Raw genomic sequence first — 22,461 nt, forward strand, 5'->3', positions numbered from 1 at the left:
GTCACAGCTGGTGGGAAAACTGGGTGGGAAAGCGCAGAAAAGAGACGGCTGAAGTTAGGAAGGAGCGGTGCTTGCAGCTAACAAAGAAAAGAAACAGGAAAGAAGGAGGGAAAAGAGGGAGGGAAGGCGCAATGGATAGGGAAAATGGGAGAACGGTGGGAGAGGTGGAAGGCGCAACGGGTCGGGGAGGGGGGGAGCTCGAGCTCAACTGCCCTGGCCAGGTCGGGCGTTTCCTTTGTGTGCTCGCTGTCCTCCCTTGCGCGGGCGCAAAAGGGGGCGACGGAGGAAGAGGTGTGGGTGCAGCTCCTGGGTAGCGGTGTCATGCAGATACTTGCTCCTGCACCCGCATTGCGCTTTGCAAAGCACGTCGTTTCTTATTTTGGGGACGGCAAGCAGGAACCGCAATGTGGTCCGTGCGCTGTCGTCACCAAGGTACCGGCCGGCCTCTGCCGGCTCTGCTATTGGTCAACGGTGCAAACTTTTGGAAATGCACCCAGGAGGGGTGGTCCGTTCACCTTGTAAGGCGTGGCAGCTGTTGGCAGGCGGCAAGCAGGTGACTCTTCTTATCGTTTATCGCACTGCATCTGCGTCACGTGCAACCAAGATGAACAGTCAGCAACGTGCCAGCATGCCTCGACGCAACGCCAGACGTCAAGAGTCGGATTGTTGCAAGTGGCACTGACGATGCTGGATGCGAGCCACACGTTTTTGCAACTCGACATGTTTTCGTCCTAAAGAACGGGTTAGAGTAGTAACAAAACGCAGAGCGTGACGGGAGTAACTCACACGGCCTAGTTGTAGCGATAATGTTGGACGTGGGCTGCAACATTCTTTCGAGGTTCGGATCACGCAAACTGTTGGATTGTGGAAAGAGGAAATAAAAAGAAAAACCAGACTACAGAAATGCTCGACAGAAATGCAAGAGCTTTTTGCAAGACAGAGGAGGAGTGAGAATGCCCAGATACCCGTGGAAGTTTCGGTTCCTGGTGGTCTCCACTTCGCGACGCGTTGTTGCGCGTTACTAGGATAAGACATAGCCGCACAGGTGCCAACAAGCTCATTTCCGTGACGTCAAAAGATGGTGCCGCTCACTGTGCTATCGTGGTTCGCGACAAGATCGCCGTTATTCATCATTTTGCGTGATAGTGCCATGTGCCGGGGATGAAGATGTTCTTTGCCATGAGGTTCTGGTGATGGTCGAAAAAACTGATTGATGATCCTGGCGTGCGTGGTTCCGTCTTGCCACTTTATTTTTCAAATGATTGATCCACCATGCCAGCATGCAGTTCATTTTTGTGGCGTCATGGACAGAGTTTATATTCTTGAGTGATTGCCTCGGAAGTCAAGGAATATCTGAACATCCGACATACTGTTTCCAGGCTTATCGGTAAATGAGCGATGCGGGAGTGCACAAGCAACAGATATAAGTGGGCTTGTGGAATGGAGGCAGCAAATAGAATAAAGGCAGCAAATATCAAACGAAAAATGTGCCGCGGAGAACGGCGAAGGACAGAAAAGCGATCTCGGCGAAAAACGTGCGACGAGAGAGGAGACAACACCTCAAGAAAGCGTTGGAACCGAAATTTTGACAGGCAGACAAGCACCTGGAATTGGCCTGGGAGTCTCCACAATCCTCCACAAAGAAGCAGAAAACTGTGTTTCTGGAAGACGCACCCCGGTTCCATCCTGGGCGAACCCTGGTACTGAGGACTGATCCTGTCGGCGACGATGGTCGGGGAACGCGACAGTGGCGACAGTGTATCGTTTGAATTTGACACCATAACGCTGGACAGAGGGGGAGCAAGTTCCTGGGACCAAACGAAAACCACAAAAAAAAAAATCAAAAAAATCTGAATACTGGCAAGGTTTCGTCCGTGAAATGAGACTCGGTCAAGCAAATATGCTGTCTCGTGCCTCGAGTGTCGCGGTTTGCGTTCCTAACCGAAGTTGAGGATCGCGCTTTTCCCACTTCATTTGTCTTCACATTCTGATGAATAAATGAGGCCACCAGGAGGCGTTCGGCACCTTCCGTGGGGCCCTCGCACAGCTGTACAAAAAGGACAGGCGTCCTGTATTCTTGTCTACTTTGTCTTTTACTTTACACCCTCATGGCACTTCTTGCGTGCCACCACGCGTGCAGGGTCGTACTCAATTTTCTAGCCTGCGTCCTACCGGCAGAGGTTCCTTGCAACCTGCCTGGAAATCCTCATATTGGAGCGCTCGTAGCCAATCACATGTTGTCCGCATCGATCAGCAACGTGAAACCAAGTGGCGGCGCCCCTGTTCACGAACAGCCCCAGCTGTCGCTTGCGCTTCTTTCCATCCCCATCCACTAGCCGTGATATGATACAGCCTGTTCTGCCTTGCGTTCCATCGCGGTCCACGAACAGCAGCCTCTCCCCTTGTCGTTGATGGACCATGGCTCGCCCGCCAAGCGATTTGTACTTACTGGCAGCCGCTTGCGAAGTATGAATGCGTTCCGGATGGTTTCCTGCGCAGTCGCTTGAAGTCGCCCGTTCTCCTGCGTCGTGCGCCCGTTCCTCCAAGCCGTACGCAGAAACTGTGCTGCGTTGAACACGAAATTGATGCCCTGTTTGTCCAACTTCCCGCGTGCAAAATGCCCGCTGAGACATTTCGCGACCGCAACGAGCTTGCTATGTGGAACTTCCCAGCATGCCTTCCAGCCCTTGTCCTGAAATAGCGCAGCACTGGATACGGAGGCGACATTGTTCCTCCACAAAAAACCAATTTCCCTTGACGCAGGCGTGCCATGGCACCAGCCGTGCGGGCGTTCCAGACGCGATGTGGTTCCTGGCACTTATGTAATTACGGCACTACCAGCGCGTACGCCACGCGCCTGCCGCTTGTGAGACTAGCACCCCGTCTTGTGCACATCCGCTGCTTCCCACCCCTGGAAGTCGATAAAAACAAAAGGACGCACGTCCAGACAAATTAGGCAAGAACAAGGAAACCGAACATGCCAAAAAGAGGAAAAAAAGAGAAAGTAACGTCCACTGGGCACGCCGTAGAACGATCCATTTCCAGATCATAAAAGCAATCCGTCTCGCTTCCCCGTCCGCCAAATAAGGCAGATTTGCCATTGAGCTTGTTTCGTCCCAACTCGCCGCTATTCGAGCACACCGGCAATTCGTATCGTCCGCACCGTATTTGCAGCATGTGGCGCGGCCGTACTGGTGACAATGGCCTACCAGGAGCACGACGACTCGGCATATGCTGGGGATGCTGAGGGCCCGGCATCTTCTTTCTCGCCCACGGCTGCGTCGTTTAGGCGGCGGCAGAGCTCGAGGAACCGCGACGTCGGCTTGTATGCGGGCCGCCTGCGACAGAACCAGCCCCCTACGAAACACGAAGATACTGCCTCAGACGTGGAGCCCCTGGGTTTCGACGAGGGTGCGTGGCCTGCTGCCAATGACCGTCAACAGCAATCTCGCATCCACAACCGCGACAACGGCAGGAGCAGCACAAGTAGCAGCGGCAAAACAACTGGGCGGACTTTGCTCGGCTCGCCCAGGACGAGGACGCAGTCACACAAAAACAAATTCGACTTTGACGACAGCCTCGACGAAGGCCCAGACGGCGGTGATTTGGAAGGTGATTCTGATCACGACGGCAGCACTCGACCTTCTTCGTATCTTCCACCTCTACCCCAGTCACCGACGTCGCCCACCTCGCCGCGCTGGCCCAAGCTCGCCAACGGCTCTGCCGTCTACAGCTGCTCGGGCTCGTCTTTTGCCACTGGCCCCGTCCCCCTGTCGTCTCTACACACGTCAATTGCATCCGCAGGCTTTTCGACCGCGCCGACCAGCCCGGTCTCGCCTTCGCACAGCACGTTCGCGGCCAAGTCTCTCCTGCGGTCTCCGTCCTCCGCCTCGTCGACACCTCGCTTTGCTGGGCTCTCTTCACACCCATTCGTATCGAACAATATTCCACAGGGGCGAGCATCCAGCTCGACCGACGACTTCCTGCCGCCATCCGACAAGCCGAGCCCCTTTCCTGACACAACCGCAACAGCAGCAGCAGCAACAGCAACAGGAAGAGCGATAACAGCTACAGAAACTCCCTCGACTCCGCCGCCTCCCTTATCCCCCGATTTCTCGTCACCACCGCCGCCTCCGCAGGCGGTTCCAAACACCATGATTGTCGGGAACTTTTCTCGGCCGCGGAAGCCCAGCGTCAAACAAGGCTCGCGTGATGCTCTCCCCGCCATATCTACAAGCTCACATACCCCCAATCCTGTCCGGCTAGAAAGTCCGGCGCCGGCTGCCGCAGTCTCGGCGCAGTCGTCTACTTGGCCACGCGAACGTGCGCGCGGCATGTCCGTCTCTTCTCACAAATCGTCTTCCACATACTCTTCCGCCACAGACCGCACATCCACCGACAACACGCGCCCCAATGCCCAGGTCGTCCCGCCCACACAGCCACTAAATACCGATGCGCCTTCCCCTGGTCTTCCTCGTCCTCCTGTTGCCTACAGTCGTACAAACAGCACTGGCAGCAACAACCCCAATGCCAGGCCTCAGCTGCTCGGGGCACAAAGCCTCTCCCAGCTTCGCGACCCAACTTTTGCACGAGCTGATGAAGAGACTCGGTCCAGCTATCGTTCTCAATGGACATCATCAACAGCAAACAAGACCGTATTCACTGAAACCAGCACAGCACGTAGCAGCATGTTGACAAAGGCCAGCTCCCACGCGTCCATGGCATGGTTCACAAATACCCCTACTGGAGCCGATGATGGCCTCAGTGTCGACGATGTTATGGGCCTCTACGAAAAAGGCTTTGGCGACTCCACCGGGGCAGAAGACAATGACGGGCCGTATGGTGGCACCGCCGCCGGCAAGGACTCGGGCGACGAGGATTTCACGGACGCTGAAGAAGCTCACGACCACGGTGTGACGCCGTCCGGCCCGGAGGTACTAGCATCTGGTTTGATTGACTCGCAGATTCTGGAAGCCATCAGTGACTCTTTGCCCATTCCTCCCTCCTCCACAAATAGGACCGGATTGTCGCACAATGCCGCACTGGACACTTCGCGGCCTATCCGTTATTCTGGTCTGTCGTCGTCGGTACCAAAAGAGAGTGGCTTTGGACTTGTCACGCAGCACATGAATAACAGACAGCTCCAAGTTCCCAACGCAAATGACCAGGATGATCTCAAGGAAAAACGCGATTCAGCTAAGATGCTGGAATCAGACGACAAGCCTTCTGGCAACCCTTCGCCGCTGTCGTCGCCACAGTTAAATACATCCTTTGACAGCCGCCCTGGCTCGGCAAAGGCACCCTCGCTGTTCGCCCGGGCCCAAGACGAACCTGATGACCCAGACATGCGTGATCGGTACGGCTTCCGCAAGCACAACCAGTATATTACGCGTGAGCAGTACGATGCATGGAACGCTCCCTACACGGAATATATTGGGCGGCGACGCAGAAAGTGGGTGTCGTACCTGCGCGACTCGGGCTTGATCACAGACAAACCCACGCGCTTCCCGCCGCCAAGTGTGAAGACAAAGCGCTTCATCCGGAAGGGCATCCCGCCCGAATGGCGTGGTGCTGCGTGGTTCTACTATGCCGGTGGACCCAGCATCATTGCCAAGCACCCTGGTATTTACAACCAACTGCTTGTCCGTGCTCGTCGTGGTGAGGCAAAGGCAGTCGATATCGAGTCAATTGAGCGTGATTTGCACCGCACATTTCCCGACAACGTTGCCTTCCAATTTTCTGGAACCCAGCAACCAGGCCACGGGGAATCTGACGGCCCCGACCAGGCCGTCAGCGACATCACCGTTGATCGTCCGGATGAACCAAAGATCGTCTCGAAGCTGCGCAGAGTTCTTCTCGCCTTTTCAATCTACAACCCTCGCATCGGGTACTGCCAAAGTCTGAATTTCTTGGCCGGCTTGCTCTTGTTGTTTGTGGAGACGGAGGAGCATTGCTTCTGGCTTCTCAATGTCATCACGCGCATTTTCTTGCCTGGTACCCATGAGATGTCTCTTGAAGGCTCGAAAGTTGACTTGGGCGTTCTCATGGCCGCCATGCAGGAGTCGCTCCCGGGCGTATGGGCGAAGATCGGAGGCGACTTGGAGGACAGTACGCCTGCACACCGCGACGCACAGAAGCCGGTTGCCATTGGCCGCATGATGAAACTGCCGAGAGTCGGCGGGAACAAGACGGACCCTCTCACAGCCGCCTCTGCCGAGCGCCTCCCTCCCATCACCCTTTGCATGACGGCGTGGTTTATGTCCTGCTTCATTGGGACGCTGCCCATCGAGACAACGCTGCGTGTTTGGGACGTTTTCTTCTACGAAGGCAGCAAGACACTCTTCCGCGTTGCGCTGGCCATCTTCAAGCTTGGCGAGCCCGAAATCCGTGCCGTGACGGATCCTATGGAGATGTTTGGCGTCGTGCAAGGCCTGCCGCGCCACCTGCTGGACTGCAACATGCTCATGGAGGCCACCTTTCGCCGTCGCAACGGGTTTGGCCACCTCAGTCAGGAGAGCATCGAGGAAAAGCGGCGTGAACGGCGCGATGCATTTAAAGAGGCTCGAGCCGACGCCCTAGCTGCTGCCACGGACTCGCCAAAGTCACACCAACCCGACGACCATGGCACGCCAGAGAGCAGCGGCCAAGGTGACGCAACTGTCCGTAGAAAGGGCACGCTGTTTGGCCGCCGTCGTGACCGCCGCCCTACAGAGGTGATGTAGTGTTTTACCAGACTGCTTCTTTGTCGCCGCCGCTGTTGATACGGAAAGCCTGAGCGTTTCTTTCTTTCTTTTTTTGAACCATATTTCTTTCCACTTGGAGTTGGTCTACAGCATTTTTCATAGCATATCTGCCCGTCCTCACATGATATCCGCGGATGGACGATCTTGACAGCCCTTTTTTTAAAAAAATCATTTTGTATGTTGCTTACGGCTTGTGGGTTGTTTAGACAAGGATAGGACGGCAGCAACGGTTCATAGTAAAAATGGTCGCATAAGCATGTTTTGTTTGATATGAGCATTGCATGACAAACGACACGGAGAAGACAATATTTTATAGAGAAATAACGTGGCTTGCATCAACTGCCGTATCACGAGCACATTCGTATCGCAGCCGTTGTAGAAACTGTAAATTAATTTTGTAGGCAACGCCCAGGACAGCCTTAGCCCCTGTCTAAAACGAGAACCGAGAATGCAACAACAGAAAAGCGAACCTCTTGACGTTTGAAGCACAAATCCGAGGCAGCATAAGCGAGACGAAAGAAAGCGATCAGATCACGAAACAAAGAGAATGTAAGAGAAAGACAAAAATTAAAACAGTAGAAAACCTTTTACAACTTTCACCGGTCTCCAACGAAGCCAGTGCCGGAGCCCCACAGCCCGAGATCTCTTTTTCGTTCGCCGTACAATAGATACACTGTCCACTCACACCCGCCCCCTCATCGTATCGCACGCGAGTCACGTCTTTCCTAGCCGTCCGTGCCGGAGCTGTGGAAGGTAGCACATAGGGCGGCATAGTGGTGCGTCAGGTCCAGCACATGCTGCGGCAGGTTGGTTGCCTGGATCAAGCTGCCCACCTTGACGCCGCCCTCTTCCTCAATCAGCGTCCGTACCGTCTGCAGCAACTCCGGCGAGAAGCCCGAGTACCACCGGTACTGCCACGTGACGAGTCGGATGATGGCAGCGACCGTCTCCGGCGTGGCACCGCGCGTCTTCTTGAGGGCGCGCAGGATGCCGGCCAGGGCACGCGGGCTGAAGCGCTGGGCGAGACACGCACGGTAGGCCTCGACCGCCTCGTCCTCGTGCTGCAGGCGCTCGGCCAGGTTGCCGAGGATCTCCCACTCCTCGCCAGACTTCTTGTACTGCATGGACTGGGCGCGGTACTGGGCCATCTGGGTCCGCCAGATGGTGTAGACACGCAGGTCCTCATACAGGACCATGAACAGGCTATCGAGCCAGCGCTCGCATAGCCGCTTGTTGTTGAGGCGCGAAAGCTGCTCTTCGGTCGGGGCCGTGGAACCCTGGAGTAGAAAAAACATTAGTACATGTTTCACGGAACAATTGCTGGGTAAAGAAGGACAAGAAAAAGAAAAAAACTAGGACAGCGCAAACCACTTACATTCTCGTCGGGCTTGCCGTCACCGGCGTCGGCGGCCGTTGTCGGCTTCTCAATGGTGGGACCATCGACGCCCTCGACTCCGGCCTCCTCGGCCTTGGTCTCTTCGCTCTCGTCAATCTTGGACTCATCGTCTTCCGACGCATCGCTTGCTTTGGAGTCGTCGTCATCCGGATGGTCGCCGTTTGGCTGGCGATCGGGCGTGCCGCGAAGGGCGTCTGTGCTCGCATTGTTGCCATTGGCCTCGTTGCCCGACTTTGTCGGATACGACGCCACAGACGGCGGGCCTTCCCTGCGCTCGGTGCGGTACTCGTCCTCCATGACAAACACGTTGCTGCGGATCTTCAGCAGCTGGTCCCAGCCGATCTTGGCCGTCATCTCTGTGAGAATCTTGTACGCCTTCTTGAATGTGCCGCGGTAGGCCGATGCGCGCAGGTTCATCAGGCTGGGATCGACCTGCTCGTTGAACCGTTGCTCCATCTCCGTGTCGATCTCGTCGAGACGTGTCTCGGGAAGAATGGGCAGGGTGACGTCCTTGGGCTCCGGCATCATCGGCGCGTCCTTATCTTGGTACGTGAACATGGGGCACGAGTTGAGCGTCGTCAGCGCATTCTCCCAGTCTTCCTGGGCAACGTATACTTCGGCCAGACGGGCCCAGGTGTCGAACTCGCTCGGTGCCGCAATGGTGCCACGATCGGCGCAGCCCAGTGCCATGCGCAGGCGGGCCTCTTTCTGCTCGGGGCTGGCAGCTGAGCGCGCTTTCCGCAGCAGGAAGTCAGCTTGTGTATCGAGCATAACATGGTCCATTGGCTCCAGCTTGAGCGCCTCGTAGAGGACGCGCACGCCCTCAACCTCCTCGTTGCCCATGAAGAGCACCTTGGCCAGGAGCGAGGCGACCTCCACATTCTGTGTCTGCAGTTTCTGGAATAGGTTGATACCGGACGCGTAACGGCCGGTTGTCTCGAAGTATTTGAGGAGCCCGCTGACAAGGTGGTTCGAGACGGCGGTGGGAACTTGGACGGTCGAGTCGGAGCCAAGTTGCCAACCTGGAACGTAGAGTTAGCGCGCGCCATTCACCCTCTCATCAACTACCCAGGGCGCGAGATTGCCGTCGTCGTCTTCGACGTACCTCGGAAGAAAAGCTGCTCGGCACTGCTTAGGAAGCGGTGCTCGGTCTCGGTACTCGTGACAGGGTTGAAACGCCGCACGCCCATGATCTTGCGTATCGTTTCGCCGCTGCCGTCGTCGGCGTAGGAGTATGCGCGCAGCACGCTGCAGAGGTACGTCTCGAGCCACAAGTCGTCGGTCGCCTTTTTCTGCTCGCCGCGCTCGTCGACAAAGTAGCTCTTGACGGTGCCGGGAATCGAGACATGCACGCGCATGTCGAGCCGCGAAAGCGCATTGTAGCAGCTATAAGTCATCGTAGTCGTTTGGTTAGCCCATCATTCAAGCTGCCATCCTCACGCATGTGCATAGAGTCCAGTCGTACCAGTAGAGGCCCTCGGTGATCTTTGTCGTTGCTGTTGCGCCGGGTTCGCGGTAGGTGAGAGTGTTGATGTATGCTGCCAAGCTGGCAGACGAAGACGCGTCGACGCCGGTAACGTGGTGGTAGACACCAATCTACAACAACAAGCACCACAAAGTCAGTACGATGCGCTGGCAGTCTCCCGGGGATCCTCAGGAAGCTCAACTAAGCTGTTGCTTACCTGGCGACCATTGCCCCGGACGGGCGCCTTGACGAGATGAACAAGATCCGGCGGGCCAAGCTCGCGGAGGGACATGAGCTGCTCGGTACGACTCTCAATAGACTCGTGGAGCTCCTCCTCCATAATCCTGCAGACGCAAAACGGTCAGTCTCCCACTCGAGATTTACGAAAGGGGGAGGACACGTGGAGAGGGGTTGGCGAAAGCCAGGAGGACAGCGCTTGCGAGCAGATGGGAGAGTGACATACTCGGGAACCGCAGGTGCGACCATGGTGGCAGAGAGCTTGCTGTATGCGCAAGCTCAAGACCCTGGGCGGACGTGATGCGAGGTGGTGAAACTGGCGGTGGATTTGGAGAAAGGCGCGAAATGGAAGCTTTTATGATTCCAAGGCGGGATGGAGCTTTGGCGGTCGCGCCGCGGGGACGGTTCGACGTTAAAAGAAGCTGTATGCAGGGTCCAGGCAGTGCCAATCTGGCCGTTCGTGAAGTTGGGGTGTCGCGATGCTAATGGCGCAGCTCTAGTGCGCGGCCAGATGAAAGAGAGTTGTTGCTGGAGAACGTTTTCGGACTGCAGTGTTGTTCTTTTGGCTCCTGCCTCCAGCCTCTCCTGGAAACTGGTCTCAACTCACCTAGAGCCAATTCGGTTGCCCCTTGTTCCACACGCCCAGGCTAGCACCTTCACTAGCCACAATCAGAGATAGGCTCGCCACGTCACAGATGTGGCGGTGCAAATATCTGGCGGATTGGCCTGTAATGGGGCATCGCGTCTCCTTAGACTAGCTATACGCGATCGCCTGGGCTTCAGGTACATGATGCTTGAAATCTCTCGACCCATCTTCGCACAACATCGCACGCCCACCACGATCGCCGGCGCCACAATTTGCCCTAACGTACATTTTCGGCATAATCTACAGGATTATATTGAACGCATGAAGCAATTGTCGTCGTACTCAAGATGGTATGTGAACGTATTCCATTCTCACTTCACCGGCTCTTTTGAGCTTCGTTCTGGTTGATTCTAACTGTCGTCTCTTTTTTTTTCAGCCCGCCTTTGCGGCCATCAATGTCGAGCCCGAGGACAACCTCGAGGACGAGGTAGAAGTCACACGGCGCATTCAAGTATGCAATACCCTCCACTCCAAATGCGCCTGCGCGCCGGCTCTTAACACAATACTCTCCAGATCGACGATGCGCTCAAGCTCTACCAAACGGCCTTGAGGCTCCATGCGCAAGGCCCCAAGTCTTTTCCCGAGGCCGAGAAGGCATACGACGTACTCTTTAAGTCGGCCATCTTCAGCTACCCCGAGGCTGCCACCGACTACGATCGTGCCGCGCGCCAGACCGTCACACCCCTGACCCCAGGCCCTTCCTTTGTCGCCTCCCTCGATTCCGCCCTTCTCGACGACAACTCCACCGGAAGCAGCCTGCCGCAGGCATACTACATTGCATACAAGAACCATGGCCAGTTCCTGCTGGACAAGGTGCGGCACAAAGTGCGGACATGGCGGGCAGATGGGAACAAGGGAAACGCCGTGTTTGCGGAGACGGATGTCCAGGGCGACACGAAGAATGCACTCGACGAGTTTGATGCGGCACTTGACCGCGACCCGTCCGACGCAGAACTGTGGCGGAGGACGTCGCGCATCGCCGCTTTTTTGCAAAGTGCCCGCATTGAGCGGTACTGCCTGGAGGCCGCCATTGAGCTGGACGACGACCCGGCTGTTGTGGAGGTTGCACCGCCGTCTCTCGCCGAAGGCTTTGCTGGTGAGCAGCTCCGGAACCGGCTGCAAGATCTCTCCGACGACATTTCGCTGTCACACCCTATCATGGTGCCGTATTTGCGCTGGGAAATAGCAGCGTCACTAAAGCGATACCTTGACCCCCTCCCGTGGCTCCCAAACCCGACAAAACATGCCGTGGTGCCCTCCAAAGATATCACGGAACCCAGAGAGAAGGATAGCACACGTATCACGATCGAGTTCACGGAGCCTTCCTGGGCCGACCTGGGCCTTGCTCTCGTCAAATCGCTGAATGAGCATGGCATCTCAGGCCGTGGTCTCTTCCTAGATGCCCCGCAGATGCCTGACGACCATCAGATCATGCAAATAGAGATTGACCAGCAGCTCTCCGGCCTGCATCAAGATGCTGACGACCTTGAGAGCAGCGACAAGACTGCAAAGGATGTCAAGGCCGAAGAGAGCGTAGATGCAGAGCCGGAAGAGCTCGCAAAAGCCAACGGTCCTTCCACCTCCGACGACAAAGAGGCAGTTGCCGCCAAAGACAAAGACTCGCCAGACGACTCATCGCAGAGGGATGCCAGCAAGGAGGCAAGTGCATCGCAGTCTCGCAAGCGTTCTCAGTCTGCGGCCGGGCTCCCCGAAGCTGGCGACGACGAACATGCCGACACGAAGCGAAGCAAACGCATCCGCCGGCGCGAGACGCTGGCTGAAGTTGCCGCTGACCCCAACGCTGCGTTTGCTGAACAACTTCAGCCCTACCAGGAAGCAGACCAACACCTGTTCCGCCTGACAAAACAGCTTCTTGAAAAGGTCGGCGTCACCGATATCCCGGCACTAGACGAAACAATCGAGGTGTGCGGCGAGACGGAGGGCCGTATTGCCAAACTGCAGAATCAACTCGCAAGGGATCTGCGTGCCTCCCTCATCACGGCGTTCAAAGACGACAGGGCGCGGATTCTGCTCAGCAAAAAGGACACCCCTGTGCTGGGCCTAGAGGCATTTCTGGAGCGCGCTAGGTCCGGCCACCAGCACCCGCCAGAGCGAGCAGCGTTTGATGAGATGCGAGACCTGCGCGCCTTTGTTATTATGGTGAACAAAGGCTGGTACACCATCCAAGACGTCGTCCATGCGTGGATGTCTGCGATGGCGCAAAGCTATGGATCCCTGAAGTGGTCCGAATCTATGAAGACGGTCGTCGTACAGATGCTCAACACATTTGACACACCAATACTTACCAGAGTCCTAGATGAGGTACAGCGTTGGCGGGACCTTGCCGGTTCCACAAAAGCGATCGAGGATTCTACTTCGAGACCGGCCATGGCCGTCGAGGAGATCCACCGCCTTGTTCAGATGATCTTCGAGCTGTATATCGATATCTATGAACGAATTACGAACCCTAGCAGTGCGGTGGATGCGACCATTCGCACAGAGACGAAGCTGCGACTCGACCGCTGGATGAACCTTGCATCAGACTTTGCTCGGTCGGCTCCTCGCGGCGATATGAACTTGACCTGCCGCTTTTTATGGGCATCTGTCTTTTCTACTGCCCTTACGCCGGGTGTTCCAAGGGATCATGTCCTGGCCTGCTGGGAGAGCCTTCGTCAGACACTCTATGAAGAACAACAACAGGGCCCGACAATGGAGGTTGTGCTGCCGAATAACGCCGTTATGCCGGAAGTGTCGTACAAGGCCGCAGATCGCGAGATCAGCAAGCTCACAACGATGGACTTCTTCCTTTCGCTCTTCCAGGAGGAGCTGAAGGACCCCGTCGTAATCATCGACAAACTCGAGCCAGTCCTAAACCCTGACTCTGTCTATGTTCCCATTGGCGACGACGCTGCCGGTGAACAGAAACCCATTTCCGAGTGTGCCTCGCCAGAACTTCGTGACATGTGGAAGTTCCTCCGTGGCAGCAACACTGAGCTGCGGCTGTTCCTCTGGACAAGGCTCGCCGATGCCTACAAGGAGATTGACTACTCCACAAAAGTGTTGTCATGCTACCTGCGGTGCATCGAGATGGTCGTCCGCGACCTGGAAAGCGAACAGTATCTGTCGACACCGCAGGAGTCCACCAGGCTGCAGGCGTTTATGCTTCTCCTCAAGACGATTGACGAGATGACCATCCAGGCCCTTCATATGGCTGTCAACGATCCCCAGGTATTCGAGGTCATTGACGAAGAACATGTCCGGTCATCAGCAACTGCGCTGGCACGCATCAGCTGCATGCTCCACGTCGCGACGCTACACGAAGACGAGGTCCGCATTGGCATGTCCTCCACGGCATCCAACACGCAGACGTTTCACTCCCTCCAAAACAAGCTGCGTGAAATTCAGGTCCGTACTTGGAGTCTGCAGTACACCATCCTCAAGACGGGCCTCAAGCTGGTGGCAGCCACATCTGCTGCAGACGTCCGGGCATCCGCCGTCCCGTCAACCCCAGGCTCGACACCAAAGTCACCCCCTGGGCCTATCACACCTACCAAGCCATGCTCACCTCCTGCCGGCCACACGCCGCTGCCACCTTCCCTTCCTTCGATTCAGGCCGACCTCGCAGAATTTATCGGCGCCATTCACCAGGTTGTGGGCTCCCGGAAGTACTGCAAGGCCTCAAACAAGATTTTCCTCCGCCTGGTGCGCGCCGAGCTGCTGAAGATGAAAGGCATCGACAACTGGGAGGACTATCTTGGCCAGGTCCTGTACGACCTGCACGGCATCAAGCTCGGTGTGGGCTCGTCTGAAGTGCAGGAACACGGCTGCCCCGTCGAGAAGCTGGAGCGGAAGAATGCACTTGCCCTGGTCGACAAGGTCATGGCGCTAGCCAGTGGCATGCAGATGAAGGACCTTCTCAAGTCTGACCTCAAGAACACCATTGAGCACATGCAGCAGGCCATTGGCCAGACACGGTCGACCAGCCAGATGATCCACAACCTTCGCTATTTTACCGAATACCTGAAGCGCCCTATCCATCCGATGCGCCTCTACGAGGCATGGAAGGGTGTCGTGGAACTCGACACGGTGTCGGCCACCACGCCGGATACCGTGCTGGCCCGCAGCGGCTGGTTCTTTCTTATGGGCATGGTGGCCCTGACCAAGTTCAAGGGCGTCGACCTCAACCGCCGGCAAACGCCAGGCGCTACCGACGATCTCCGTGTTGGCACGCAGTACTTGCGCCTGCAGCTGCAGCTGACCCCGACCCGGTGGGATGCATGGTTCCGTCTGGCCGAATGCTCCGACTACGACCTGGACGAGGCCGTGCTCTGGTCTGCCGAAAAGATTAACAAGGATCGCGCCGAGCTTGTTAAGCTCCAGCGCAGTGCCATCCACTGCTACACGCTGGCCTTGTCCTACTACCACGCCGACCCCAACGAGCTATCCGAGAACGACTTTGACGCCGTGCACGACCTGTACGCTGATTTTGGCCTGCGCATGTACTCAAGCAGTCGCGAGCCCTTCGCCATGGAATGCTTCCAACACGCGCAGCACGAGCGCTGGTTCATTGCGCCGGATCACATGTCGACCTACAAGAAGCTGCAGCATGGCGAGATGTCCAGCTACATGGTCTGGAAGTACAGCGCTGGCCTCTTCCGCCGCGCCCTCGCCCGCCGTGGCAAGGACTGGAAGAGCGCGTACATGCTGTCCAAGTGTCTGTGGAAGATGTACCGAAAGCCCGTGGATGAGCTCCATCCCCGCGAGCGTGCATCGCATCCGTCTGTCGACGACATTGTACGTGCCCTAGAAAAGGCCATCGAGGTGGTGTCCTTGCTGCCCAAGCCTCGACATGGCCAGGACCCGGTGCTCGAGCCACACTACAAGATCGTTTCTGTCATTGACAAGCTGGTACGTCGCAATGATTTGCACGCGCAGGCGGCCGTCGACATCTTGCAGCGCCAGCCGTACGCCGTCCAGCACGGCGAGACGATGTCAGCCACGAACATGGCGGAATGGGACGACTTCATGGTCAAGACGCTCCAGCATCTCCGCGACAAGGACAAGTCCAACTGGCAGCACCGCATGGCCATCCGCCAGGCAAAGATCCTGTTTGGCGACTGCGACCTAGCCGAAGACGCCGTACCAGTCGCCGAGGGTATGGATGTCGAGGAAGAGCACAGCACAGACGATACGCTCGTAATTGAGGTCGACGATGCCACTGGCACCAACGGCACCAACGGCGTGTCAAAGGAGGTGAAAGGTCCCTCCAATGGGACGACCAAGAACGGTGACAACGAGGCGACTTCGGACAAGTCCGACAAGGACATCGACATGGCGACGGAAAGCGCAAAGGAAAAGAGCCAAGAAGCTTCTGCGGCGGAAAAGAAACCTGATGAGAGAGAAGCCGACAACTCCAAGGCTGACAAGACCAACGACCAAGAGCACGATGTTGGCAACGGCACTGGTGCGGAAGACGAGGCCAATGACGTTTCCAAGTCCAAGTCTGATAAGACAAGCAAGAAGTCTTCGAAAGAGCCGACTGAAAAAATCGGTGATAGCATCGTTGTGCGGTCGTCTCCCAGGGTCGCCGCCAAGGCGAACGAGAAGGGGTCTGACAAGGACGCCGGAAATGACGCCAAAAAGGACGCCGACAAAGACGCCGACAAAAACGCCAACAAAGATGCCAACAAAATGGACATTGACGAGGAGCCAGCCAACAAAGAGGGCGCAGACAAGGATAGTTCGGAGATCAATGTCACTGAGGCTCCGGAACCAAACGGCGCAACGGACACCGCGATGGCTGTCGACAAAGGTAGTGACAAGGATGCCGAAAAAGAGGAGGACAAGGCCGTCACTAAGGTGCAGACTGACCCGGAAGAGGAGGTGCGCAAGGGAAAAGCTCAAGCGGCGTTTGCCGTGTTGCGCGAGTCCATGTTCACCAAGACCATGGTAATGAACGTCTGGAAGTGCGACGCTGAACGCCCCGGTCGGCACCACGTGTTCACGGAGCAATACATCCGCTTCATGACGCGGCTGCTCGTGGTCCTGGACGACCGCATCAACCTCGAGGCGCTGCTGCGGCGGATCCGCAAAAAGGGCGCCGACTTCTACCACTTTAACGACCTGTGGCAGACGTGCGTTGTCAGCTACCTGCGCTTGCTGCGCAAATACTACAAGATCCCCCACGGCGCCGACGTTGCATTCAAGAACGTGACGCCCGAGGAGTTTGAGATTTATGCCGAGCGCATTGCCGAGTGGGTGGAGAAACCGGACATGGACCACTTTGCGCTCAGCGCGATGCGGGAAGCCATTGAGATCAAAAAGCTCAACGCGGGTCTGCTTAAGGGCGGTTCCATTGACGACCTGATTAGCGACTGCTACAGCGCCATCTTTGCGGACGTCGGCCGCACGCTGCCCGGCGAGGACCCGGCCAAGATTGTCGAAGAACGGCTGCGGAAGCTGCGAGACGAGGCGGACAAGGCGGAAAAGGCCGAGCGGGCAGAGCGGGCCGAGAAGGAGAAGCAAGCCGAGGCGGCATCGTCGACCACCGCGGCGATCATGCTGTCGTTCAACCTGCTGTCGGACCGTCACGGTGGCGGCGCCGACAAAGACAGCATGAACGGCGTGTCCCGCGCCGGCTCCGAAACGCCTGGTGGCCTGTTTGCCGCGGAAAAGATGGAACGCCAAGGCTCTGGCATGGGCAGCGACCATCCCCACCGCCGTGGACGCGCCCCCGGTGTGCGCCGCGTCGACATCCTTCGAAAGGCCGAGCAGGCGTCGTCCCTCCTGGGCGACCTCATTGCCAAGACGGGCGGCGGTCCAAGCGGCTCATCGGGTGCTGCTGGTGGCGACGGCCATGGCGCCACGGGTACCAACATGCAGTCCCGTCGCGGCGGTGATGGTCCAGGCGAGCGCGGCGGCATGAGCCGGCGGTCGACACGTCTGGGCTCGTCCTCGAGCGCGCGCAACGACGTCAACGTGACGAGTGTCGAGGGTCTCGGCGGTGGCGATGGCAAGGACGGCAAGGACGGCGACGGCAGCGGCGCCGAGGGAGAGGAAGGGGTCAGCACGCGCGGCCGGACGCGCAGCACGCGCAGCAAGAGCCGTCACCGGAGTGCCGGTCCGGGCCAGAACGGCGATGGCGGGGCCGACGACACGGAGATGAAGGATGCGGATGCCGAGCATGACGAGGACGAAGGTGGCGGCGACAGCAAAGACGCCAAAAAGTCGGGCGGAAGCGAGGCTGGATCGTCGCCGCATGCGAGCGTCAACGACTGGGCGGACGACGAGAGCGAACTCAGCGAGCTCAGCGACGTCCCGGCCGACTACGAGGAGAATGCGCCTGCGTCGATGCTGTTCCCGAATCTGCGGCGCAGCGAGCCTACCGAGACGGCCGAGAATAGCGAAGCCGAAGAGGAGGAGGAAGAAGAAGATGATGAAGGCGGAGAGGAGGAAGAGCAGGAGGAAGACGAGGAGGAGGGCGACGATGGTGAAGAGGTTGAAGCTGAAGACGAAGAAGAAGAAGACGAGGGCGCGACCGCCCTTGATGGCGAGGAAGGCGAAGAAGGCGAAGAAGCGGCCGAAGTTGATGAGGACGAAGAGGGTGAAGATATCGAGGAAACGGATGGAGAAGAAGAGGAAGAAGCAGAAGAAGGCGAGGAGGGCGAGGAAGGCGAGGAGCTTGATGAAGAGGGCGACGAGGAAGACGCCGAAGAGGAGGACGAAGAAGACACAGTCGAAGTTGAGGGCGACGGCGACGATGCGGAAATGGACGACGGGAGAGAGTCCAGTGTGGCCCTCGTCGATGTCTAAGAAGCAAGGAGCAAACAGATCGGTTTGTACAAATATTTTGGCAGCGGCGTCACCCGGGATTCCCTATTTGGTCTTTGGCCACGGCTCGGTTTCTTTTGCTACTTTTTTGCTGCTTATTTTGTATTGATACATCATTTTTATTGTATTACCGGACAGGCGGGACGGTACCAGGGCGGTCTCTATGTATATGCTTTTCATTTTGATATTTGTTTCAGCTGGTCGGTTGCACCGTATTTATGCAAACGTCACTCTACAGAGGGCCCTACAGACATCCAAGTTCCATCATGACTCTCACGTCGTTCACAGTCGCATTTGCATTGTAGTCTTTCCTTGTTCGTCTTTACTGTTCTGAGGTATATATCCAGAGACGAAACGGGGAGTCAAAAAAAGAAACCAAAAATACGGCACAAAACGCTGAGCGCAAAACGCTGCAAAGAACCGCCGTCCCCCTGTTCGTCCGCTGTCCGCTGTCCGCTGCTGTTTACTCTTTGCCCGGCTGTGTTCAGGCACTCCGCATCCCACCATCCAATCCATTCCATTCCACTCGCATCCCGCCGTGTCCTGCTCACCCCCGACCGCCGTTGTAGTCGGCGCCGCCGGCCTTGCGCAGACGCGCGACAATGTCGGCCTCGGCCAAGTCGGACTTGCGGTCGTGGACGTCGACCTGGATGCTGTGGTGGCGCAGGACCTTCTTGACCTCGCCGGACTCGATGCTGACGCGGGCCTTGCGCATGACCTTGGTCTGGCTGCCGATCCAGACGACGAGAATAAACTTGACGCGGGTGGACTCGGAGTCGTTGGCGTACTCGACGCGGGCGTAGCCGTACTGGGCCTGGGTGTCGTCGAGCTTCTCGGCGAGCTCGGCAAGGCCGCCTTCGCCCGTGGCGAGCAGGCCCAGGACGCCCTTCTTGTCGGGCAGGTCGCCGACGAGGAGCCAGTTGGCAGCGTCCTTGTCGGAGCGGACGGCGTCGTAGGCGGCCGCAATGGCCGGGTCCTGGAGACCGCTCATTGAGAGGGGCGGGGGGGGTGGTAAGAGTGGAGGGAGGGATGTGGTTGACAGTGCCGCGTGGGAATGGGAAACAGGAGAGACACAGGAGCCGAGCACCGACAGAGTGTCGTTGTTGAGGTTGTGGAGTGAGAACGGAGGGGAGGCGGAAGAGAGAGAGGGGCGCTTCCCGAAACGAGGCAGTTTCGCGAGACGAGGCCAAGCTTACTGCGACCAGTGGAATCCAGGGCCCAGACTACCCACAGTGGTTCCGATACGCAATTGCGCCGGCCAATGGATTGTCTGTCTAGCGGCTCCAGCGAGGGCCTCGACTCGAATCTTCAGGGGTCTGTGGCTGAGCTGTGGCGCCCCAGCGGCAGACACAGCAGTGCCAACAGCCACCTGTCGCCCACCCCGCAGCTGTGACGCTGCTAACTTACCTGTGAGGTCACTGCCGTTGATAGGTGGTGTCGAGTCTCGACAGACGCCGTTCAAAGCTCTTTGTGCCCCGCCAATGGCCGCGGGCCGCCTGAAGCTTCAGCGAGCCATCAGGGCATGTCCGGATGCAGCATCTCTGGCGGCCTTTGTGCCTCGTGCCTTTGTTCCTTCTTGCCTCCCTGCCTAACAGAAACCACGAAAGCGTTGCATCCTGCGTCCTATAAATACAGCAGCAAGACGTCCTCTTCATCTTCCCTGCGAACGGCCGACGTTTTCCCAGTCACCCTTCTTCAGCATTTAACGGCAGCACTCAGCTCCCGTTGCAACTTTTACCCCGTCACCTTATCCACATCTCGCGATATCTTGCATTCTTGCCACAACTGCCACAATGTCGTCCAAGCGAATTGCAAAGGTCTGTTGCAAATGACAGTCTCTACGCGGCCCACTACAAGGTCATATGCTAACCTCTCTTTCTGCCGTCCCAGGACTTTGCCAACTGCCAGGCCAACGCGCCGGAAGGCATGACCATCGAGATGCCGTATCCAGACGATATGAGCATCTGGCACATCACGCTCCAGGGGCCTCCTGACACCGTCTATGCCAAGGGCACCTACGGCCTCGTCGTCGTGCTGCCCAACAACTACCCCTTCAAGCCGCCTGTCGTCACATTTGCCACGCGCATCTACCACCCCAACGTCACCAACGACAGCGCCGGCAACATCTGCCTGGCCATCCTCAAGACGGACAACTGGAAGCCGGCGTTCCCAATGACAAGCGTGCTCGAGGCCGTGCGGAATCTGCTGGTCGAGCCGCAGCCGGACGACCCGCTGGAGGCGCGCATTGCCGACGAGTACCGGACACAGCGGGCCGCCTTTGAGGAGCAGGCGCAGCTGTATGTGGAAAAGTATGCCAAGGGCGCGCCCACGTTCCCGCCACGGCCGGACGCGGATGGCAAGGCCTAGCAGCCCGATGCGCCCGCTCCGGCTCCTGCTGCTCCCGCTGTTCCTGCTGTTCGTGCAGTGACGTTTGGTACGCGGGTCGATGCGTAGAGGAGGAACGAGCCGTCTTTGCTGGTCACATTACCTGGCATGGTGCGATTGTGTCGCAGTCCACGTCCTACCCGTGCGGCCTTTGGGTCACCTGGTCGGTGGCCTGTTGCTGTCATGTCGTCGTCTTGCTGCCGTCTCGTTGTCGACTTGTTTCATTTTTGTTTCCGCTTCCCGATTCTAGTTTTCGTGTGGCTTCATTCGGGCTTTCGTTGCCACCTTTTTATTTTTTTATCATGTTTTTTATTTTCTTTGATTTTCTTTGATTTTCTTCCCGTTTTTACCTCGTTACTGCTCGGCGCATCGAGGAGTTTGCATTGTTTTCATAAACACTCATTTCCATTGCAGCTACGCATATTCTGGCTGAAAGGCGTTGCATATGTTCCAGGCATGCGGATTTTGCAGTTTGCCTTTTGTTTTTGTATAACAGGGAAGATAGTCACAAATCAAATTTGATATATATTCTTACAAAGCCTGGCACACTTACACGTAGCACGGCGTCCTCCTTTGCTCCGTCAATCGGCTCCCCTGTTAATTCGGCGCAATCGCCGAAATCGGAAGCAAGATACCGATTCGCTTGGGGACGTCGGTGAACTACGACAATCTACGTCATCTCATCCTCTCGTCCTCGCCCTTGTCGCATTGACACTTTTTCACTCGTTGCTCTGAACACGCACCACAATCCGTTCCCCTCTCATCACCACATTTACTCACTTGCACCATGGCCGAACCGACGCCCACCCCCGTGCCAGCGTCGCCCGCGGCAGCAACGGGCCTGACTGGCTTCGTCATCACCTGCGAATGCGGCACCGTCCGCCTCCGCACGCCGTCCACCACGCCCATGGGCATCGCCCACTGCCACTGCACCAACTGCCGCCACCAGTCTGGGTCCGCCTTTGGCACGTCGGTGTATTTCCCGCCCACCCCGGGTTTCTATCCGCTGGACCCGTCGCTGCTCGAAGAGCAGGGCGGCCCCGTGTCCCACTTTTCGCACCCGACAGACAGCGGCAACACGTTGCACTGCTTCTTCTGCCGGCGCTGCGGGTCCCGGTTGATCCACGGCGCGACGCTGCCCGACGGCTCGCTTCGTGAGCGGGTGTCGGTCAAGGGCGGCGCGATTGAGGATCCAGACAAGCTGCTGGACTGGGCGCACGCCAAGCACGTGTTTGTGCGGTCGGCGGTGATGCCGCTGTCGCCGACCTGGGAGACCTACGAGACAACACCTACCTGGCCGCCGAAGGAGACAAAGTAAGGAAGGTCTCGTTGGGGCCCTGTTCACAGCCTCGTACAATAATCGGCCAGCGTGAACGTGCTATCTCGCAAGAAGCGCGGGTTCGAATCCCACTCATACTACATGATTGTTTATCTTTTTTTCCTATTGTCGGAGAGTACGTCCAAAAGGGAGAGCACTTGAATTTTTGCCGCATTTTAAAGTCCACAAGGAAGGGTGGCGAAGCAAGCGAGGTGTTGGAGGAGAGTCAGTATTTGTTTGTCTGGTCTGGAACGGGGCTTGTTTGATTGTTCTATCTAAGGGGCCATTGCTTGCTGTGTGTCGGGCAGCTGGTTGTTCATAGGAACAAGCTATCTAGCATCTTAGACAACAAACGTTTGAGGCTATTTGTCTATCAGGAGCCGCCAGACGCTCTCCGTACACCCAACACACCGTTTGAAGCTTGTAAGCCTATGGACACGT

General features: G+C 57.3%; 6 protein-coding genes across 6 annotated transcripts; 4 read left to right on the forward strand and 2 right to left on the reverse strand.

Moving 5' to 3' along the window:
* Positions 1–3,200: 3,200 nt before the first annotated feature.
* On the forward strand, positions 3,201–6,722 carry SPBR_02229 (GTPase activating protein; the record flags this gene model as incomplete). The annotated part of the gene is made up of 1 exon (XM_040760532.1): positions 3,201–6,722. The coding sequence occupies one exon, from the start codon at positions 3,201–3,203 to the stop codon at positions 6,720–6,722; it is 3,522 nt and encodes a 1,173-aa protein (XP_040620528.1).
* A 746-nt stretch (positions 6,723–7,468) lies between these two features.
* On the reverse strand, positions 7,469–10,090 carry SPBR_02357 (clathrin-coated vesicle protein (Bud7); the record flags this gene model as incomplete). The annotated part of the gene is made up of 6 exons (XM_040760660.1): positions 7,469–8,020; positions 8,119–9,161; positions 9,245–9,525; positions 9,605–9,735; positions 9,822–9,948; positions 10,068–10,090. The coding sequence occupies 6 exons, from the start codon at positions 10,088–10,090 to the stop codon at positions 7,469–7,471; spliced, it is 2,157 nt and encodes a 718-aa protein (XP_040620529.1).
* Positions 10,091–10,631: 541 nt separating this feature from the next.
* SPBR_02163 (histone protein transcriptional corepressor) lies at positions 10,632–18,299 on the forward strand (the record flags this gene model as incomplete). Its single annotated transcript, XM_040760466.1, has 3 exons — positions 10,632–10,709; positions 10,864–10,938; positions 11,001–18,299. 3 exons carry the CDS (start codon positions 10,632–10,634, stop codon positions 18,297–18,299), a joined length of 7,452 nt encoding a protein of 2,483 aa, XP_040620530.1.
* A 565-nt stretch (positions 18,300–18,864) lies between these two features.
* SPBR_03326 (ADF-like domain-containing protein) lies at positions 18,865–19,308 on the reverse strand (the record flags this gene model as incomplete). The annotated part of the gene is made up of 1 exon (XM_040761628.1): positions 18,865–19,308. One exon carries the CDS (start codon positions 19,306–19,308, stop codon positions 18,865–18,867), a length of 444 nt encoding a protein of 147 aa, XP_040620531.1.
* Positions 19,309–20,110: 802 nt separating this feature from the next.
* On the forward strand, positions 20,111–20,684 carry SPBR_03278 (ubiquitin-conjugating enzyme E2 D/E; the record flags this gene model as incomplete). Its single annotated transcript, XM_040761581.1, has 2 exons — positions 20,111–20,134; positions 20,208–20,684. The coding sequence occupies 2 exons, from the start codon at positions 20,111–20,113 to the stop codon at positions 20,682–20,684; spliced, it is 501 nt and encodes a 166-aa protein (XP_040620532.1).
* An 805-nt stretch (positions 20,685–21,489) lies between these two features.
* Positions 21,490–22,020, forward strand: SPBR_03298 (uncharacterized protein; the record flags this gene model as incomplete). Its single annotated transcript, XM_040761601.1, has 1 exon — positions 21,490–22,020. The coding sequence occupies one exon, from the start codon at positions 21,490–21,492 to the stop codon at positions 22,018–22,020; it is 531 nt and encodes a 176-aa protein (XP_040620533.1).
* Between the last annotated feature and the right edge of the window lie 441 nt (positions 22,021–22,461).

This window comes from Sporothrix brasiliensis (genome assembly GCF_000820605.1).
Source record: "Sporothrix brasiliensis 5110 chromosome Unknown Cont17, whole genome shotgun sequence".
NCBI classification, from domain to species: domain Eukaryota; kingdom Fungi; phylum Ascomycota; class Sordariomycetes; order Ophiostomatales; family Ophiostomataceae; genus Sporothrix; species Sporothrix brasiliensis.